Source organism: Coloeus monedula (assembly GCF_965178545.1).
Source record: "Coloeus monedula genome assembly, chromosome: 1".
In the NCBI taxonomy this organism is placed as follows: domain Eukaryota; kingdom Metazoa; phylum Chordata; class Aves; order Passeriformes; family Corvidae; genus Coloeus; species Coloeus monedula.
In genome coordinates this window covers 35,261,272-35,281,779 of record NC_138781.1, presented here as the reverse complement: position 1 = coordinate 35,281,779, position 20,508 = coordinate 35,261,272, and the positions used below count along the sequence as shown (strand labels likewise).

The following is a 20,508-nucleotide window of genomic DNA, read 5'->3' as shown; positions in this document are numbered from 1 at the left end:
AAACAGATATAACTGAAAGTTATTTCAAATTATGGATACTTTAATTTAGATATGTCTAAAAATATAATTACCTATTATTGTTATGGGAAGTTTCAAGATTAAAGGGAAAAATTCTGACTTGAAATGACAGGAAGCTGAAGTTTCTCAGTATTTTAATTACTCACAAAGTTTATTAATACTGATACTGTTTCATTCACAGATACACTTCAAACTCTAACAAATAAATTTTCCCCCTTTTTTCATGTATGTAACTAATCAGACTGAAAGGGATCACATTCAGTCACGTGTACAGATACAGTAAACCAGCTTTCACATTTCTAGAAAGGCGTCTCAATTTAGTTCCAAAATGACAGTCGCTGTTTTTCCCACAGGCAGCAAAACTTACTGTAATTCGCTACCCAATTACTATTCAATTTAAGAGGGTGAAAAATCTTAAAGACATGATGTTCCTGTAGGTTTATGTGGCTGTGAGACTCAAAAGACAGGGAGACCTCAAATACTTTAACACCACTGATATTGTTAGAGAGCAAAACCCCACTGGGGATGTTCTTCTGGAGACAGACAGACAACCCCTGACGGGCTGCACACATTTCCTGACAGGTAAGTGCATATACAGCTAGAGACTAACAAAAGGACAGGGTGACTTTCAGCCAACCAAGCCCAAAAATACAGAGGGTACTTCAAGAAGTAGCTTACAGATTGAGGAGGAGGTGGGAGAAATCAAGGAGGGCTGCAGGGAGATGGATAGAGGGGAAAATAGGAGCACATGTGAGGGGAAGGCAGAAAGGGACAATGCCTGGAGTATTACAGCTGGATCTGGTGTCATAGCAGTGCATAGCTTAGAGCACTCAGGATGAAGAGGGTCAAGATGCTCATCTATTCACAGAATTCCTTATTTTAGTCCCCATTCCCCAAGCTGTCCACCAGAAACTCCCCAAAAATTGCTGTTAGGACTAAATAGTTCCATTCCAAATCAAAGCCTAGAGGTGTGTTTTCCCAGACAATAAACAAACACTGTAACAGTGGATGAAACACACAATTCAAACAGGTAATGGAAACAAAACAAGCACAGGCTTTATCCCCATGATCAAGAATATCACACAACATTTAGCTGACCAACTGAGACATGCTGTCACTTCATTTTGATGATGCAATCAGCCCTACACAGCTGATCCATGTACTGTGTAGAGACCTGCTGATAGAAGTGATGTTCTGCAAAGCAGAAATGTGTAGCCATATGGAGCTCATTGCAAGAATGAGCCTCTCTTTACACTCCTGGTCGAATTTCTCACATATCCTCATTATCTGTTATTGAGCATTTGCAGGGATCTAATATTCTGAACCACAGAGCCAATTCCACTTTTACTGTTCTCCAAAGCATTTCTACTCCACCAAAGATACTTTAGAGACATAAGAGTAAGTGGCATTTCCTCCGTGCTGAAAAGATTTAAAAGTTTTATTTTTTTCCAACTATTTTTTCCCAGAGTTTAAACTAATATCTGTGTCATCTCTGAAAGTCCCTACATAGATATTTGATTTATGCGTTGTTTCTCAAGATTCAATGGGACCAAAGTGTTTCATGTGAATAAAGATTTTATGTTCCTTATTTTACTATCATGTCACTTACGACTATCATGCATCTGAAAACTTAAACTTATCAAGTTACTGACAGGTTAAAAAAAATGTTTGCAGGACGTGTTCAAGTTAGAGGAATCTGTTTCCTAAAATGACACACTCTGATAATCTCTCTGCTCTTAAAGTAATCTAAGTCTCGGTAGCAAAATATTGCATGTATGAAAGAAGTTATTCATTGAGCATTTAAAAGCTGCAGTTGAAAAAAATCTCATGGTAAAATATATCCCCAGTAAATGTTATTTATCTAAAGCTGCTCAAGAGACAGTTTGGGTTAAAAAAAGAAAGCAATGCTGCAAGGATTAATAATTAACCAGTTGCTAGTAACAGCTTTATCGAATTGGAAAGACAAACTGTCAGCTGCACAGAAATTCACAATATTTTTATCACCCAGGTAGTATGAAATATTGAACCTGAAAATTTGCACTATTTCTTCAGGCAGAAAAGTTTCCTTGGCAGTAGCCCAAGTTAACACAATAGGTCACAGAAAATCATCACTTCCAGTCTACTGTTTCAAAGGAACATGGAAAAAAAATATAGAAAAAAAGACTGCATCCTTAGAAGAAAAAAAAATAAATCAAGTCTTTTCATGTGGACAGCAAAGCAGGAGTCTAAAATGTTCATGCATGAGTTCCCTTTTCCCTCCTTTATTTTTTTTAATCCTTTGGTGCTATAGGACTATTGCCATCTCTGTTTAATAAGCACATTTCATTTAAATAGGTTTCTTGAGTTCCAGCTCACCCACCTAATAAAGCACACAGTGTTTCAGAGATGTGGTAATATTCTAAGCACAAACTGTGTGATTTTATTTTTTGCAAAGTAACATTACACCATACAGTTGATAATTAAATTTTAATATTGATGTCAACAGTAGCCCACGAAAATGTGCACCTAGACTCTCAACTTTGGAATTTTATGGCTTATCATCACTTGGTGGTAGATACTCCTTAGCACCATTTTTGCTTTGTTTGTAATACAGAATATTGTTCTTTTTTGGTTTTTTTTTCCCTCAGAAAACTCCCAGTATGGGCAGCTGTGCTGAAATTCCACAAAACAGCCGAAGATACTCTATTCAAACCTAAGAATGGCTCAGATACTAAGGAATTAGCAAAATCCATGTACAACTGACAAAGTTAATATTGCTTCTTACATGAAAGAAATGATACAGGCACCGAAAGATTTTACAGTTCTGAATGAGGGGAGGAAGGGTGGGGCGCAAGACGAGGAGCTGAAGAGAAAGACCAGGGCATTTTGGAAAATCTCTGCAAGCAAAGCTGTTAGAAATTATCAACATGCCATGAAAAGCGTATGAAGAGAGAGAGAGAAAGCATATTTAAGGAGAGGAGACCATTGCTAGGCAAAGGCCATATGAGATTTCTGCTTTTCACTGTCAGCTCTGCTTCTCAAGCGGTGGCAGCTGCCAGCTCACAGAAGGACAAGACGAGTGCCAGCGCTGTAACGCACGGCAGCAGGAAGGGCAGAGAGCAGGAGCAGGCAGCAGGCTGGGACACCACCCCTCTCTGGCAGCATCAAGATGTTCAGCCTGCTCAAGCTGCCTCCTGGGTCTTCACACTGTGACCCCACTCTACACATCTTCCCCAGGCTAGGGATTACCCTGAGCAAGGATTGCCATAATCAAGGTGAAAATAGTGAGCAAGGGCACAGGGCTTGCTAAGATGGAGAGGAGCCACACAGAGCATGGCAGGTGCATTCAGGAGGAACATATTCCCCAGGGATATGCCTCAGGAAAGGGAGAGGTGAGGACTCATCATCCCAGTCAGATGGAAGCCTCTGGGGTGTTACTTCTGCTTGTTCTGGAGTAGACCTCCCTAGTTATTCACTGCAACACATTTCAATGACATCTTTTCCTTAGTTAACATAGAGCCACATCCCTTACAATCATATTTTTAAAGTATTCTTAAACTATAAATAAGCAACCTGAAACCATACACCCTATACCTGTTTGTGTCATAGGGAAACTGAAAGCAACTGTGAGCAGCCAAGAAGAGGTGCTTCTCAGAGAGGGATATTTCCAGGCTGCTCAGTCTCTGCACATTACTCACACAGCTGAACTATTCTCTTCCAAGGTCTAAAAATAAATTTGCTTTCAGATAAAGCTCAGTGTTGTAAATTTCAAAGACACAGAGGAAGGTTCAGAAAGTCAGCATGGAAAAAATTATATTATCATAAAGTGAGCTCACATTTGAAGTTTAAAGAAAAAAGTTCACAGAGCAAGCACTTCTTGCCTGGAACAGGTTAGATCAAGATTAATGGCTGGGTAATGTGACAGTTTCTGAGTACATGTATATGTATCTGTAGCCTACTATCAAATTTAAACAAACTGCATCATTCTGGTTTAAAGAAGAATGTCTGCTCATTGCTTCATCTTTTCTGAAATTCTTTTACCTTTTACCTTCTTTTAAAATATTTGCAAATCACTAATCCTGCTCGGTTTCTCTTCCCTTCGAGCAGCAGTGCCAGTGATGTCTTACGATGCAATCCAGTCACCCCCACGCTTCTGACTCTCTAAAAAGCTTTTTCATCAAAAACAATACCACAGCTAAGTGACAGGACTTTACTAAACTTGTGTGGACCACATCAGTCCACACTTATTAAGGCTCTTCACTAACACTGACTCCTCAGCCGGATTTATCACAGTCAGATACGATAAAGACATGCTCTTTTAGGGGAGCATTCCAGATTCTTCCCAGAATAAAGTTTTCCCACTTTGGTTCCAAAAAATGTGTCTAATTGTACAAGCAGTCTTGCTAAACCATCTCCATCCAAATTCCAAACTGCAGTAGCTCAAAACTGAGATCTCCTTTCCCAGACTCTCTGGGTACAAAGGCAGCTTGACTGACCCTCAGGCAGCCACAGGTGCTGGAGCCGGCAGCATCACATCTGAAGAGACAGTTTCTGCTGGTTTAGAGTCTGATAAAAACAAACAAAACCCAGCTTTGACTGTCTAGATTCTACACTTAGAATTATTCTTCTTGTCAAGAACGATTACCTGCTCCCTATCTATGATGAACAGACACACGTGCTTACAGTCACACTCAGTTCTTACAGTCTGGACTATTTAATGGGTTTGTGACTGTAGGTAGTGTTGATACACATACCAGGAGATTTTGACAGGACTGATAAAACCTTAGAAATCTGATTTTTAAGTCACCCTGGAGGATACATTAAATCTTGCTAAAAGGAAGCTAGCTAAATGGGGAAACTAAGAGAATTAAACCCTCCCAGGTAATATGGTAAACAGGTATACCATGCTGGAGGCTGAGTGCAAATTCATGCCACATAGCAAAAAAAAATTTGGGAAAGTGGTAAAGCAAGACAGTGTAGCTGAACAACAGGGTATGAGAAGCTGTAAGAAGCAAAAAAACATGCTTCTGAAAGCTGGAGTCATGTCCAAATGAAGGAAGTAGGAAGACTCATGACTTATTGCTCGCTAAATAAGTAAAAAAAAAAAAAAACAAAAAACCAAAAAAACCCAACCCAAAACGAAAGCAAACTTAAACCACAATCGGGTAAGTCAAAAGACAGCTTGCGAAATGAGTATAAGAAGACACAAGAACTAACCACAGCCCCTTTTTCACATCTGAATGCAAAACCTGTCAGTCTGGCCAACAGATGATCAAGCAATAAAAGCAGCACTCAGAGCAGAAAATAAATATTTTGAGCTCTGCATACAGGGAATCCAGAACCAAGAGAAGCTGCCATGTCAGAACTTTTCTTTATGAGGTACTGGTTGGATCATACATTTTAAATGGAGATTTCAGTGGAAAAGGCTACAGAACGAACATATGAACAATAACAATTTGCACAGATCAGAAGATAATATGAAAGCATTCCTAAGGAACTCATGGATGAAACAGCACTCTGAGTAACAGCCTCTTTTCAGACTGCCTCAGAATCAAAGGACTGCAAAATGGCTTTACACCATGAACATTTTATAAAAGGCCCCAAGAGAAAGCCAAAAAAAAATCAGGCAGTCTGATATTTGAACTGGGCAAATTGGTAGAAACTATTAGAAAGAATAGTATTGGCAGACACATGATAAAATGTTATATTAGGCAAGTCAACACAACTCTCATTAAAGCATGAAAATACCACTTGAGAAAAAGAAAAGCAAATACTAAGGAAGCAACAACACATCCTAGTTTCAGTGGAATAAATATAAAATGCATCCATCACATGATGACTGTTTCAATTTCTGGTCCATTTTTATAAGATTACCTGAGGACAGGAGAGGAGAAATAATTGTGGATGACCAAAGATAGGTAGGGTATCCCAAACAAGGATTGGTCAAGTACCCTCTGACTCTTCAGGCTGGAAAAGAGTTGACTGTGGCACAACGATAAAGGGCTTTATGCTGCTTCAGATTTCACACATGTATAAAATTTAATTTTCACTGTTTAGTCAAATAAAAGCAGTATGGTGTATGAAATAAAATTAGCCATTACGAGTTCAAAAGCAACTGAAAAAGGCATCTTTTGGTGCATAATACATTCAAAGTCTGGAGCTCTTCTTCACAGGATGTTCAAAGTTTACATGGGTCCACATAACAATTTACCAAATTCATGACATCAAATACAAGAATAAAAATATATATATTAAACTTCAGAGCCCAGCTTTTTGTCTCAGGAAGTTCCCAAGCCACAGATTGCTAGATGCCAGCAGAATACCCTGGAAGAGTTCACTCCACACTTTTTTCCTATCCTTATGCAGCACTGGCTGGTGGGAGCAGGTGGAAGGAGGACATAGGGCTGTAGCTGAGCCTGTGGCCACACAAGCAGCTCTTCCTACACAAACAAGCTCTAGTGGCTGTTCTGGCTGCTGTGCTACAGCCAGCTGCCCAGCATGGGCTCATATCCTGCAAAGAGACCCAGAACAGGGAAAATAGAATGGTGACAAAGTCATCTTGCAGGAATATTGTTTGTCCCCCTTCATACTTTTTCAGCTCATCTACCTTCTGCTACATTTATTCCACTATTTCCAAAGGCAGGGAGAGCAAGGACCAGCATGAGCAGGACATTTTCACAAAGTTCTGTGAAGGGCTGGAGATAGTCTCTTCATACTTGTACCATTGTAAGGCTGATTTTTATATTCCACTTACTAAGCCTGTCCAAAGAAAAAATATCCCTGACAATATAAACCCAACAGTAGAACTACAGATTCAGACATTTAGTAGATCTGTTTTGATTCCCTTTTGCACTGACAGGAACTGAACGCTGCTCTGACAGGTCAACTAGTTCTAGAACTTAACTTCCCATAGAACACTTACAGCCAGACTCTCTGATGACTCAGCTTATTTTCCCCAAGATTTGGTCCTTTAGGATTATGGATTATAAAGACTGGTTTGTTTACTAGGCAGAAGGGTGGAGGTCTAGCTGTTTTTGGAGGAGCAGTGAGATGAAGACAGGTTGGCTTAAAATTTGGTTTGGTTTCAAGTAATAACCTCACCACAAATCTCTTTTTTTCTCAGTATTTCAGAAATCTGGTCCAGGCCTGAAGGTGAGTTTCTCATTCTTTCCTAGAGTTCCTCAAATGAGAGCTGGCATCTCCCATTACATGGACTGCAGGCTCCAATAAATCACAGGATACAGTAAACTGAGCTGACTACTGAGTCTTACCCATAAGATCATATTTCTTTAAGTTTGTCACAACCTGGCAGGTAATCAGAAAGAAAATGCCCTTGCTCCTGAGCTTATGGGAGCCCTAGATATACAGAAAGTCCTGAAGTCATTCCTGCTTGACATCACACAAACAGACTCAGTATCTGCAAGCAAGATAAACATATTCATGGTGGGAAAAAAATCTGTTAAAATAAAATATGCAAATGCTTTCAGGCTTGCATGTCGTTGATATTTTGGAAAAGTTTTGTGCGCCCACGATGTTTCTCCTTTCAAGGATGGTAGGGGACATGTCCAAATCGTTACCTCAGCAGCTGCTATTCCAAATGGCGCTCAACAGCCGCAGAAATGAACAGCACCAACTTCTTTAAGTACGTAGCAGGGAATAAATCTGTTCTGAAATGTTTACTAGGGAACAATCTGATCATCAAGGATGTGGAAAGTCAGCATCAGACTAAGTAACTGTTAGAACATAAATCCATGATGACACTGTTCATGTCATTGACATTTCTTGCAGTTACTTAACTGGTTTAAACTTAAGTCTACCTAACCGCAAGCCTAAGCATAGAAAAGCTTTACATCTGGAAGAAGAGAGTATATATGAGAAAGGAGGAATAAACAAAAAGAAATCTATCTAAATTTTACTGACACAAAGCATGTTGTAAACTGATTTAATAAAAGGAACCAAAAACGTATAAGACAAATTAGGACACACTATTACACAAAACCAAAATAAGGTAAACAATAAGAATGGGGGAAAAAATACATCCTTTATATGAGGCAAAGTTACCAATGAGGTCCAAGGAGGGACCTCAATTCATTCACTGATGAATAGAGAATGTTTCCTGAGAAATCTTCTATTTTTACTCCATCTAGACTTTAATTTTTATTCATGATAGTAGCTGAGTGTTTTCATTTTTCTGCCTAATTTCTTCCCAGTTGTGAAACAGGTTCTGTGAAGATTAGTTAAGTATCTAACTAATCTTCATCACAGGGTGATGAAAAAGAGAGTTTTTAAAGAAATCCTGCCGTTACCAAGCTTTTAATTATATATTATAGTATTTCCGGTACTTTTGAAGTTAATACACTTCTTACAAACCTTAGACAGTGATGGAGTTTCCTTCTATAAAACACATCCCTTTTAGACAAATTTATGTACACTTATGCTTTCTAGATGCTTTGGACGCTTTCAATCAATACACTACTGCCAGGAGTCAGTGTGCCATTTTCTAAAGCTGCTTAAGAGGTGGAGCTGAAAGCCTTTTCCTGTAAAGTGAAAGTAAATTACACTACTCAGTTACACTTACAATCATTTTATATTGAGTTTTTTCTTACTTAATTTTTGAAAAGTCTATTTTCATAAGCTTATTATGCATATTGGTAAGTCAAATAAATTCTTTTTTAAAAAATCAACCTGAACCAGACTCTCCCTCATTTTCATCATTTAAGCTACAGTACTTGCCAATAACTGTGAATAATATAAATTTTAAATTACACTTTCAGTGAATGTATTTATTACTGTCACATCTGAGCAAGAGGAAGCAATTGTAATACCAAGTGATGACACACACTCATCAAACCAAAAGAGATCAAAGGATCTAAAACAAACACAAGACAGAAAAGGTTTTCCACGCCAAAGTTCTCTGCAGTGACTCTTTAAAGACAATGTGCCTCCTTCTTCTTAGTTAACAGAATTAAAGAAGAAATGGCTCATGGGGGCAGGGAGCAATTTCCTGCTATTTTCCTCAACATTCTCATTCCTTTTAGTTTCTTAAACATACACACACATTTGGATACATGTCCTTAGCAAAAGTGTGCCAGTTCTTCACCATTCTGACTGTAGTTTACACACACTACCCTCATGCTCCTAGCATTTTTCAATTTACAAGATTTTTGTTCCCCCAACAGGCATTTATTCTATATTTATACAGCTACTAACTTCTCTGTGGCTTTTTCACCTGATCTCTATATAAATGTATTGTCAGCATAAATGATACAGTAATAATTATAATATCCTGTTCAACAACATTCAGCAAAGCAGACCTCCAGTCCTGACTGCACCTCTCACATGCCTATGAACACCTCTAACTAATAATGACCTGTTTTGTTTAGCAAGGTTTTTCTCTGAAATTAATCATCTTTATCTTCATTTCATCCTTTTATAGTTAAACCACCATCTGGGCTAAACAACACAAAACTAAATAAAAGAAGAAAAAAATCCTTGAAAATGGCAGGTTCAGTTTTAAATTTCTGATGCCAGGAATGCATTCTGTCTGAAAAAACGGAGCAATGAGCTTTCAAGAACATATGCAGCAGAAAGGAAAAAGAAAGATGAGAAGCTTAACGTTACTCAACAAATGAGTATAATTAATGCTGTATTTCTACAACTTTTAAGTCAATGATCTACATTACTATAACATAACTGAACAGTGTTCAGGAATAGCTGTTCCAGAGTAACTATTCCATAATAATTCCATGTCTGAAAATATTTTTTTTCATTATAGCTCTTATGACCTTTTTTCAAAATAGCTTTCACGTGCAAACAAACAAACCTGTACACATCTGCCGTATTTTGTAGTGCTAGAAGAAATCACACACTATCTGTTGATTTCTTAAGTTGCCAGTGCTTAAAGATTTACTGTTACAGTAATCATTAAAAATAATACACTTAACTCTGGTTTTGCACTTACATTTCATTTTTTCAGGTTTATTTTTAAAATCAATGGTATAAGGCAATTTAATGGATTTGGGAGGAGAGTTTCATGGGTTTTCTTTCTTGGAGCTTATTGAAGGAATTAATCCATCAATTCTGAAAGGAAATAAAACAACTGTTTAGCAATGTGCAAAAGCACGAGGCAGCCATGCTACCCAAAAGCACGCCCAGAAAACCTCATGTGTTCACAATACTTCTTCAAATTGCAGGAGAAATCACTCAAACTGCTATAGGGAAAGCCACCACATTGGTCACTCCAGGCACTGTGTTGATGGAAATGCAGCTCTTGGGAGGTCCATAAACCCCTGGAATTTCGTATCCTAGAAATACTGCCTCACATGTGTACCTGAAATGCTACCACAACACAGGATGATTCTTCACTTTGACAGTCAGCTGTTGGTTCAAGTGGAGGAAAAGGGGCTATAACCTAAGCTTTTGTGGCCAGGGACTGATGCTATGCCTTAGAGCTCATCTGTTCATGTGCTCACTCAGAAACACCAGGTAAGGCCTGAACCCAACATTCAGCATTTTCTATCAGGCTCTCTTTCTCCCATGCTTAGGTGTACTCATCTACTACCAAAATGACCAGCAATTCTACATTAAAAAACCATACATTTCTACCCTGGTAAATAACATGGGCTGATACAGCAACCTGCGTTGTAAACAGGGTTCAGGATCCTGATTCTTCTTTTTGTACAACCAAAATAAAAACATATCTATTTTTTTGTCTACATAACTTTGCGAATTCTCACCAGTATGACATCTACTTACCTCCATCCTCCTGCTCTCTTTATTTCTCAATGGCATACTGATTTAATGCTGGTTTTAGTGTCATAATGGAACAGGAGAAAAAAGCATGCCTGTCAATCACTATTTTCATGGCTTAATATATCTTCCAGCCTTAAATTTCATCCATGACAGCAAGTTCTATTTCATTACTTATATTTGATCTCTAAGCTTAAGCAAAATTTCCAACATACACCAATATATTAGACATGAATGAGCATGAGGAAGCTTAAAATTGAAATTTTTCTATCCATTTTTTGTTAAGGCATCAAAGGGTTCAATATTCTCTCAGTAAATGCATTTGTCAACATGAAACATTCTAACTACATGCTTCAGATTGCAAAATAAGACAAATAGAGAGCTATCACATCATGATGCTAAAAGCTGTCCATAATCTTGGTTTGCCTGGCAGAAGATCAGGAGTTATAGAGAGTATGCTCCCTCAAGAAGCAGGTATTTATAGAAATTACATATAATTTGAGTATTGTACATAATCCTTTGAAATTCATCACCAATGAACTGACGTTATATATATATATATACACATACATATATATATATATATAATGTAAATCAACTGAATATTAAATAAGTTATGTACTTGGATGAGTGGAGTTTTACCAGATACCTTATAATAATTTGTCCCATCAAAACAGCAAATGCTACTTTAATGGAAACTGGATAAAACTACTCAGAAAAGCAGCTACCCCATCCAGTAGCTGCTGATTTACTAACTCAATGAAGTGGGAACAGAAGGGACCAAGCAGCTTGAAGGGTCAGGACTTAACACCTTGTCTTCATAAAGGGTTTTTCGTTAACAAACCAAATCTTTAACAAACAATTAATTTAGCTTTATGACACTTCTGTGCACTACAAAAATTTGATTGCAACATTCAGGTTTTTTGTAAAGCCCTAAATCTTGGAGCTTTGAGGAACCTTATACGAAAAATTCTGTTACAGCTCTTGAAAGTTCATTAATTGCTAGCCTTAATACTGGAATCAGAAAGAATGAAATGTGATCCAGCTGTAGCTGGATCGTAAATCCAGCTGGTTCATGTATTCATAAGGCAAAGCAGAAGAGGGAAAAAGCCTTTCAATCAAAGCAAGAAAGGGAGATTGAGACAAATTTTTATACTTTTCAATACAGCACATGATTAGTAAGATTTTCCTATCAGGTCTCCATGTAACGCAGGTGCAGGTTTTGGTTTTGGTTTAAACCTGCAAAACATAACATCAACATTCCATATTTCAAACTCACTCCCAGTTTTTCGTCTCTTTTAGGAGCCCTTGGCTTTAGAACTCAGGAGCTAGAAGTGAAGGTGTGCTGATTCAGCAGCAGTAACTCTACCTACCAGCTCTACAGATAAGAACGGCAACGACAGGCCAGATCAGTAGATTATCTCTCACAGTGACTATCAGTGGATACATAAGGAAGTGTTAAAGAATACAGCAGCTTTATAGCGTACATATTTCACCAGCTTCCCAGATTACATACAGCTCAGGGACTTCAGGCAGAGCTGGTATCATTGTGCTTAACAGCAATAGATGGATCTTTCTCCTGTAAAGTTATCTAAATGTGCTAACAGCCCAGGTCAGCCATGAGTATCTCTAATTTTCTGTGCCAAAGAGGTCCACAGTTAATGTATGTCTGTTCTAGGAAGCGTCTAACCCTGAACTCTTGCTCAGAAGACAAGATTTGCTATTAAGTTATACATGCTTACACACACTGTAACTGCTTAAAAACGGGATATACAAAGGCTAGCACTGTCTGTGCGGCCACAGCACTGCAGAATATGCCAAAATATCACAGTGCTACATGCACAGAAAGGTAGGGTTCAACCACACAAAAAGCTCCGCTCAACTGGCTTTAACAGCAACCATATCGATGCCTTGGAGAAGCTGAAAACTGAGTATTTGCCTGGGTCTCTCACGATCCCTCCATCTTTTCCTCTTTCCCTTGGGGCAATCTGATCTAGTTTCTTGGGGAATTAAGGTGGAATCAGTGCAGCTTCACACAGCAGAAAAATATTACAGCAGATATCCACGACTTTTGATGGCAAACTTAATGCTGAAAGAGCTCTTGGGCTTCTTTTGCTTTTGACCACAGCTCATGTCCTCTGGCACACAGCACGCTCCTGGAGGAGAACTACCTTCTCCCAGGCAGAACTACTTTCTACCTTCTGCCTGCCTTTGCAATGGCTGTGCCATACACCTGTACATGACGTGCACTTGTCATTTTTCTTCCTTGCCATACACAAAGCCAAACATTTAACCAATTGATCTGTCAAGATAAGACACATTTTTAGCAATTAAACATCTGCTCAACAGCTGAGCCTCATTTTACAAACTGAGGTCTCCATCTCTTCTAACATCCATTTTTGTTCCGTGATGAAATAAGAAGTGTAACACCATAAACACATGTCACTTTATCTAAAAGCTACAAGTGATGTTTAAGCAGCCAACAAGAAGATGAGAAGGAAGGAGAGGAACAGCTACATGACAAGCTTGTAAGAAGAAACTGAGAAATGTGACTTGACACACAGGTCACAGCAGGTGACACGTGATTTACTGATGGTAAGAAAGTGCCCACCTAGTACTTTCTACACAGTCAGAAATAGCACCATACTGGAAACACCTTGTCTCTGTGGAATCGGACTGCCAGATAAAGATATCCTCAGAACAGATGTCTTATTTACTAAACTGATTCTTTTGTGATGACCTTGATCAATAATACCAGAAGCAAGGCATGTGATACTTGTGTATTCTTCTGAATTTTAAAAACCCTTTAACCTCTCCTAACCTTACCAAATACATCAGCCTGTGCTGTCAAGTTTCACTGGCAAACTTTGAAGTGTGTTAATGTTATGAGAACACTATTGCAAAATCAGTTTCCTGCTGCAGGGATACACTCACCCTCCAGCCCTGGGATTTGGACTATTGCTGAGTAAAACAGGGTGGTGAAACCATTATTGCTGAATTCTGCATGATTCACAGTTGGTAATAACCACCTTCAAATGCAACATTCAAATTTACATTCTCATAATCAAAGGTCAGAAAAAGACAGCAAGAATGGGTCATTATTCACAGCAGTTAAAACTACACATTTACACTAGATACTGTATAATTCTTAAGACAAACTGTGCCTACGCCTGTAAAAAATGTGATATATCTAGAATTAGAGATTTATGGCCTCTTGTATAAATCCTGCTACATTTGCCTGCAACAAAAGCTTTTTCATGCAATATTAATGTGCCATTCCTGAATACAGAGTTCTCCAAATATTTAATCTCCTCAGTGTCTCTTGCTTTTGTAGAAGAGAAGAAAGAGTGACAACAGACTGCCTCCCCAGCATGGGAACAGCTTCTGCCAGCATTCAATGTTGCAAGCGAGGTCAATCCAGCCAGTGCTGCCCTTTAGCCGAAGGTATGTATATAAACAAATCAACTTAATTTTTTTTTTTTTTGGTCTAAAACACCAGGTTTAAGACTTACCTATGTACCATAGTAGCCAAATTATTATAATTTCAGATATTTCAGACATTATGGGCATGGGGATACAAGAGGACTCATTATAACACTCACCAATGTAAAAACATTCCTGCCTACAGTCACTCAGCATTTGGCATATGTAAGCTTCCTTAGGACCATCAAACAGGAGGCAAGAACTCATCAGTAGAACGGATATCCAAAAAGGTCATCAGCATGACAGCATGAAAGACTGTTCACCTGATCCTCCACATATGTCTGCGAGACAAGCAGATCCGTAAGAAAAATAAGACTTTTGGTTTACAGAGCATGAGTGCTTATAAGCTAAATTGTGAAGCAGACATGCATTGTACCAGTTTCCAGGCTATTTTATTCTCAATAATCACAGCCTACATGTTCAGTAACTAACTGTTGAATCAATCACTACATCAGAATGGAGTACTTTCTCATTTTTCCCTTTTTAATTTTTATTATTTTTAATAAGAATAGTGAGTTCTTGGTAATCATCAGATACAAAAGACTTCAGCTTTAATTTAGAGCAAGAACACCCTGGCCAGCAGAAGCTTGGCATGAGGAACAGAAATAAAAAAACCCTTATTGCCCTTTTAAAAATCAAAAGTAGCACCTTATCAGCATAATGACAGCATGATTTAAATAGCTTTCATGTGCCAGTTTCACAACACTATTTCTATTAAATCATTAAGAATAAACATCTATTTTCATTTACTAATCTTTTTCCCAATTAGAATCTCTCTGAATCTATGTACAATAGTAATTTCATTTCTTCCCACTTGCTTGCATCTTAATTAAAATCGGTCCATGTTGACTTTCATTTTTATAATATATCCTGCCTATTTCACATCATAGCACCTTCATGACCCCCAGAGAGTCATGAGCCTTTAATATTTTATTTTGACCTTGTTAAGTTACTGGAACCATCAAAGATTTTTCTTCTCCCCTTGATAAGTGTTTTTTTATCCTTCTCGAAATGTAGATGGTGTGTAAAAACACATAGTTGAGGACTATGCTTTCTTTAAACAACTCATGCTCGCTTATTAAAAAACCCCAGCAATCTGTTGCCTTTCAATTTATTGCAAGTATTAGTTTATAAACCATAAACTTAATTATTAATTAAATAAGGATCACTGCTTAAATGATACTTAAAGGCCTTTTTCTCTGAGCTTCAAGCCAAAAAAAAAAGTTTGATTTGCAATAAAAAAAATACCATCAAAAATCAGTGACTTGACTTTATAACAGTCTTTTATACAGTATCTGAGTTTACAAAAACAGGGGACTGGGGGGAGAAGCAGCTGTCTTTTATTAGAGCAGTGGACCCAGCTGAAAAGCAAAAATACCCTGACAAAACACACAAGCTCCTCTCCAGGCCTGTAGCAGAAAGCTTGCCTATGTGTTTTAACTCCTTCACCTGCTCTACTGACAGGTATTACTCAAAATGCTAACAAAGCACATGAAGAAGCACCAATTCAGATGGGAAGCAGAAAGGTGCTGAGCCATCCCTTCAGCCTAACACCTGCAAACTTGTCTTTGGAGATCAAAGAAAAACAAAATACTGGGTACACTGGCACATACATTTACATATTTGCCTTGGGTCTTCATCCAAATTCTTGCAGTGTCACCACTCTCACAGCACAGGCTCAGGCAAGGGTTTTGGCACAGTCTGAGTCCTGCTGTCGGAAGCAGCCTGATTACACACTGCCATTTATCAGGCTTGTACCTGCATTTACCTTTGGTGTGGACCCTCACCTGACAGCCAGCCCAAGCTATCTAACCTATCCACCTGCTGCAGAGTATATCTGCAGAGGGTATCTGGCATAAGACCTCTCAAGCAGAATGGCAGCTTTATAGGCAGCTGGGATTTATGGCCACTTTGCACTAACTTTGGATGGCTTAAAGAAGTACAATGCCTAGATATACCACTGCACAGAGCCTAGGTGGGAAACATGCTGCATTTGTTGCTTTTTTGAGAAGCAAACCAGGCACAGCCACAAAGGTCTCCTCACTCAAGCTTCTATTTACATTCCAGAAAGTCAAGTCTCAAGTTCATCAGTTCTGTATAACAGTATTTGGCTACTGGGTGGAGGAAACTGGAGGCAGCTAGTAACAGAGTGGGAGACTGTTTGCCAGGAAAAAGCTGAGAAGTTTCAGGAACAGAAAAAAGTTTTTAAAAAGAAAGATTATAATGAGTGAGAATAAGGGTCACTACTAAGACAGGCAGTGGAAAGGGAATGTCTATTTAAAGGAGACTGCAGCATGAAGGAAAGCATAAAAACATGCACAGTTCTCTTTAGAGGATAGGAGAGAAAGAAAAGATGCTGGTGGTGGTTAAATCAGCACTTCCTCTAGGCAGAAGAACAAAATTTAGGGGTTTGCAATGAATACAGCTAATAGATCACCTGGGTATGAGTTAAAGAAGAGATTACAGGAAAGTAAAGTGGAATTCCCAGTGGGAGTAATTATAATTTCAGCTTTTTATATCTTGTGCAGATTTATCCAAGGTCCAAAGAAGAATACGTAATGTAATTGCTTACCATGCCCCCTTCTCCCCCCAGCATATTACCCCTCTTTCTCCTCCAGCCACTTCAAACACAACAGTTGGTTTTCAGGGCAGCTTAAGTTCTGTTACCAAAAGCAGAGAGCTGTATATGAAGAAATACAATACAAATACCCATGGCTCTCCTGTAGATTTTGTTACCGGTGAGTGCCAGCTTACTGAAAAACGTCCTTCATAGGCTTCTGTCAGATGGGGCCTGTAACAAGTACTTAATACTATTGAACCTATAATTAGCAGCCTCACAGTGGCTCTTGAGATGAGTACACAGACCACAGACAGAAGCTCTGAAGGAGGGACTGGTTCTCCAGCTGTGAAATCAAAGGAGTAACAGCTTCCTAACTATGAGTACTTGCTTTACCATTAGTGGATAGTTAAAGTCGTAGCCCTCCATGCATGTTAGCTCCCCATCTGTACAACAGCTACAGCTCACCACCCTGCCATGACACTGGGCAGGTAGTGCTCATAAATAACCACTCCAGAACAGAACCAGATTCTGACCTTTAATGTAGACACAAGTTCAAGTGCAGACTATAAATCCCACTTGCACATTTATAGAAATATAAGTGGGCAAGCAGAATATCCACACCATAAAATTCTTGGGCAGCTTCCTCACAATAAATGTATTTGAACTGTTTAACTTTCTCATTGACAGGAATTGGCAGGAACTGAAGCAGAAATGCTCCATCACAAATGGTCACTTGTAGTAACACATTCTCAAGCTTTGGCAGCATTCATAAGTAGTGGTGGAGCTGAGTCCTGCAGCGTGGTATTCTGCTATCAACCTCAAACTTTGCTTCATTTTTCTATTAGTAAAATGTATTGTGGTAGTACAACCTTCCCTCTTCTGTGGAATAGAAATAATTATATTATTTGGAAATCTTCGTATCAGCAACCTAAACATATATATAAATTCTACCAAATTAAATTTTAAGGCAAGACTGTTTGTTTAGACCATGTAAACAAAATGCTGTAAGACTTGCTGAGTTCCGAGAACTTAAACCACAGCCAGCCAGAATACAGCTGCACATACTCAGATATGGTGTGTCTACTAATATTGGAAACTTTATCAGGCTGCAGCAAATTTAACTTCTGGTTAGTATATGCATAGCAGAAATATAGATCGAATAAACTGGAACAAAACCAAAAACCACTCCAAGGTCATAAGTTACGAAAGTCAAGGGCACCCAGTTGCTTTATGGAGTACTTGACAGTATTTATTAGTTGTACTACTGTGGCACCCAAGAGCCCCAGGCATGGGCCAAGACTCAGCTGTGCTCATGCTTGCAAAAATACAAAACAAAAGATAAACCATAAACCGTTGTAGGCTGTAGCTAAGTGCTTCATACAAAGCAGGGTACTGTCAACTCCTGATGTATATACATCTTTTAATGATGTACAGCTAAAGCCCAGAGCTCAGTTCGTTGGCTGGACGTTAATTTTGGAGCTAGAGTTACCTGGTGAGCAGGAGGCCACCTGGAGTTGGATGACATCAACTGCTCACACCAAGGATGTGCCTGAACTCCCACTCTTCCCTGCATTTCAGGTATTTGAACCAACAGCACAGGGTAGACGTATCTCTCAGGTCACAAGACAGATCCTGAAGCCCAGATTCAGTCAAGCCAGAGGGGATTCAGAGGTATGCATTCAGCATCCTCCTGCAGACACTGGAGCAGCATGCAAGAAAGACCATGAGATTCATGGAGCAAGGGAGCTACACACTTTCTCCAAGCTGGGAACATGCTTCTGCAGCTTAATGGCTAAAGCACCAAGGAAGACAGTCACAGCTTCCAGTCTGGGCTTTTAAAGTTGTTTCTGGTTTTATCACATAACTCATATGTAAAAACATACAAATGATGCATAAAATAAAACGACATTGCCCAAATGAGTACCTTCACTAACAAGCCATAAAGTTGGCTGGATTCTTGCTTATTTTCATTCTGGTCTTGCAACTCTTGCATCGTGAGTGTGAGCACAACGCAGAATTTCTCGTGCCTACTTCTTTCAGGTGCTTTTGAGTCAAGTCAATAAGGGCTCACAATGTTTGTGGTTTTTTGTTCAAACTGTTAAAAAAATGCTTTTGGGACCTAGTTCCTTCTTTAGATCTCTTTGTAAGTATTGAACGCTGGAACAGTGGCATAGAATATGTTGTGTAAGTTACATACATTGTCTTTTAAAAAAATGTAGTTGCTCATTGCCCTTTACATTTATTTATATTTTTCTAGAGTTGTATTGATAGTCAGAGGAACTTGTCTGCTGTTCACAGCACATATTGCTCTGTTTAAGAAACACTCTTACAAAAATCTAGTCTGGCACCTCAAATAAAACACTGAGTCACTAGTTCCTTGAACCCCAAAGTTGTTCATGCTTCTATTTACTCCTTCAGCCCACTAAAATGCCAGGATGTTACTCTCAGCCAATTTCTCATAACTTAAATATTACAGTAACTGCTCGTGAGCTAAGCAGCAGGCAGTGGTACTCTTTTCTCACTGCTTTCAATTTCAGGCTGTCTCGGTTAAAAACGCACCGTAACTTTTCTGCTTTCCTGCGGGTCTGCAGCGCAGCCAGCCCCCCCGTGAGTGGGGCAGAGCGCCGCACCGCACCTCCTCCCACCCAGCACCCCCAAAACCCAGAGTAGGCACAAGCTCCTCACACCCGCGGCACGGTCCCCGCGGCCGAAACCCTGGGCAGTCCGTCACCTGGAGCATCTTTTATCTGGATCGGGAATTTAATTGTTCCCAGTCCTGTAGAAGTACTGAAAACGCGAGGTGTGCCACAGCACCCACCAAGTGGCACGCCTGGGAGCCCCTGCATGCCCCAGAGCACCACAACGCGCCGGGGCGCGATACGGAGCCGGTCCCGTACCGCGGAGACCACGGCAGAGGATGCGCGTTGGTCTTTGAATGCCCTCGGCACCCCAAACCCCGCGGCGGGAGCTCCCGGTAACGCGCCGGCCGCGGAGGCGCGGGGGCCGCGGGCGCGCTCCTTCCCGATCCAGGAAGGATGCTGCTCTCCCGGCGAGGGAGCCGGCCGTGGGGCTCCCCTCTTCCTCACCCCACACAAAGGCACGGCAGGGCGGCGGGGAGGCGAACCGGGCCCCGCCGCGCTTCCCCCGTCCCGGCTTTCCCCTTCGGTGCCGCCTGAGGGACAGCTGACCCCGAGAAGGGGCATCGCCGCCCGCCGGGGGAGCGCCCGCCCGGGGCTCGGGGAGCGCCTGCCGCGCTGTCGGGGCGAGCGGGACGGCGAGGAGCTCTGCAGACAGGTAGCTGCCTGCTAAAATGGAGGGAGGGGAGAAATGCGGCGCTCGCTGGAGAAACTTACCGGAGGAAACCGACGAGCCGGACAAACTGGAGTTACTGGATGCGGCCATGGTCCCTCCTCCTCGCGCCTTAGCTGCGAGCCCCGCGTCGGCCCCCGCTGCTGTCCGGCCGCCGCTGCCGCCAGCCCATCGCAAAGTGCCGGAGCCGCGCCGCGCCGAGCCGCCGCCGCAGCCCGCGCTCGGCTCCCCGCGCCGCCGGGGAGCAGGAGGCGGCGGCGACCCGCCGAGGCGCTGCCGGCCGCTCTCCGGGGCTGGGCGAAGCCGCTCGGCAGGTCAGGCAAAGGGCCCCGCGGCGCTTCCAGCGCCGCTCTCCGCCCTGGGGAGCAGGGCTTACCTTGTGACGGGGACGCGAGAGCCGCCCTGCCAGC

The 20,508-nt window shown here is 40.6% G+C and overlaps 1 protein-coding gene across 1 annotated transcript in view; it reads right to left on the bottom strand.

Annotated features, from left to right (window-relative positions):
- The window catches only part of CHN2 (chimerin 2), a gene marked incomplete at its 5' end in the record, with an annotated part of 160,100 nt that extends 139,851 nt beyond the window's left edge, over positions 1-20,249 (bottom strand). Inside the window, one exon of the mRNA XM_082299117.1 lies at positions 20,143-20,249. Within this exon, the coding sequence (XP_082155243.1) occupies positions 20,143-20,191 (49 nt within the window). The remainder of the gene's footprint in view (positions 1-20,142) is intronic.
- Between the last annotated feature and the right edge of the window lie 259 nt (positions 20,250-20,508).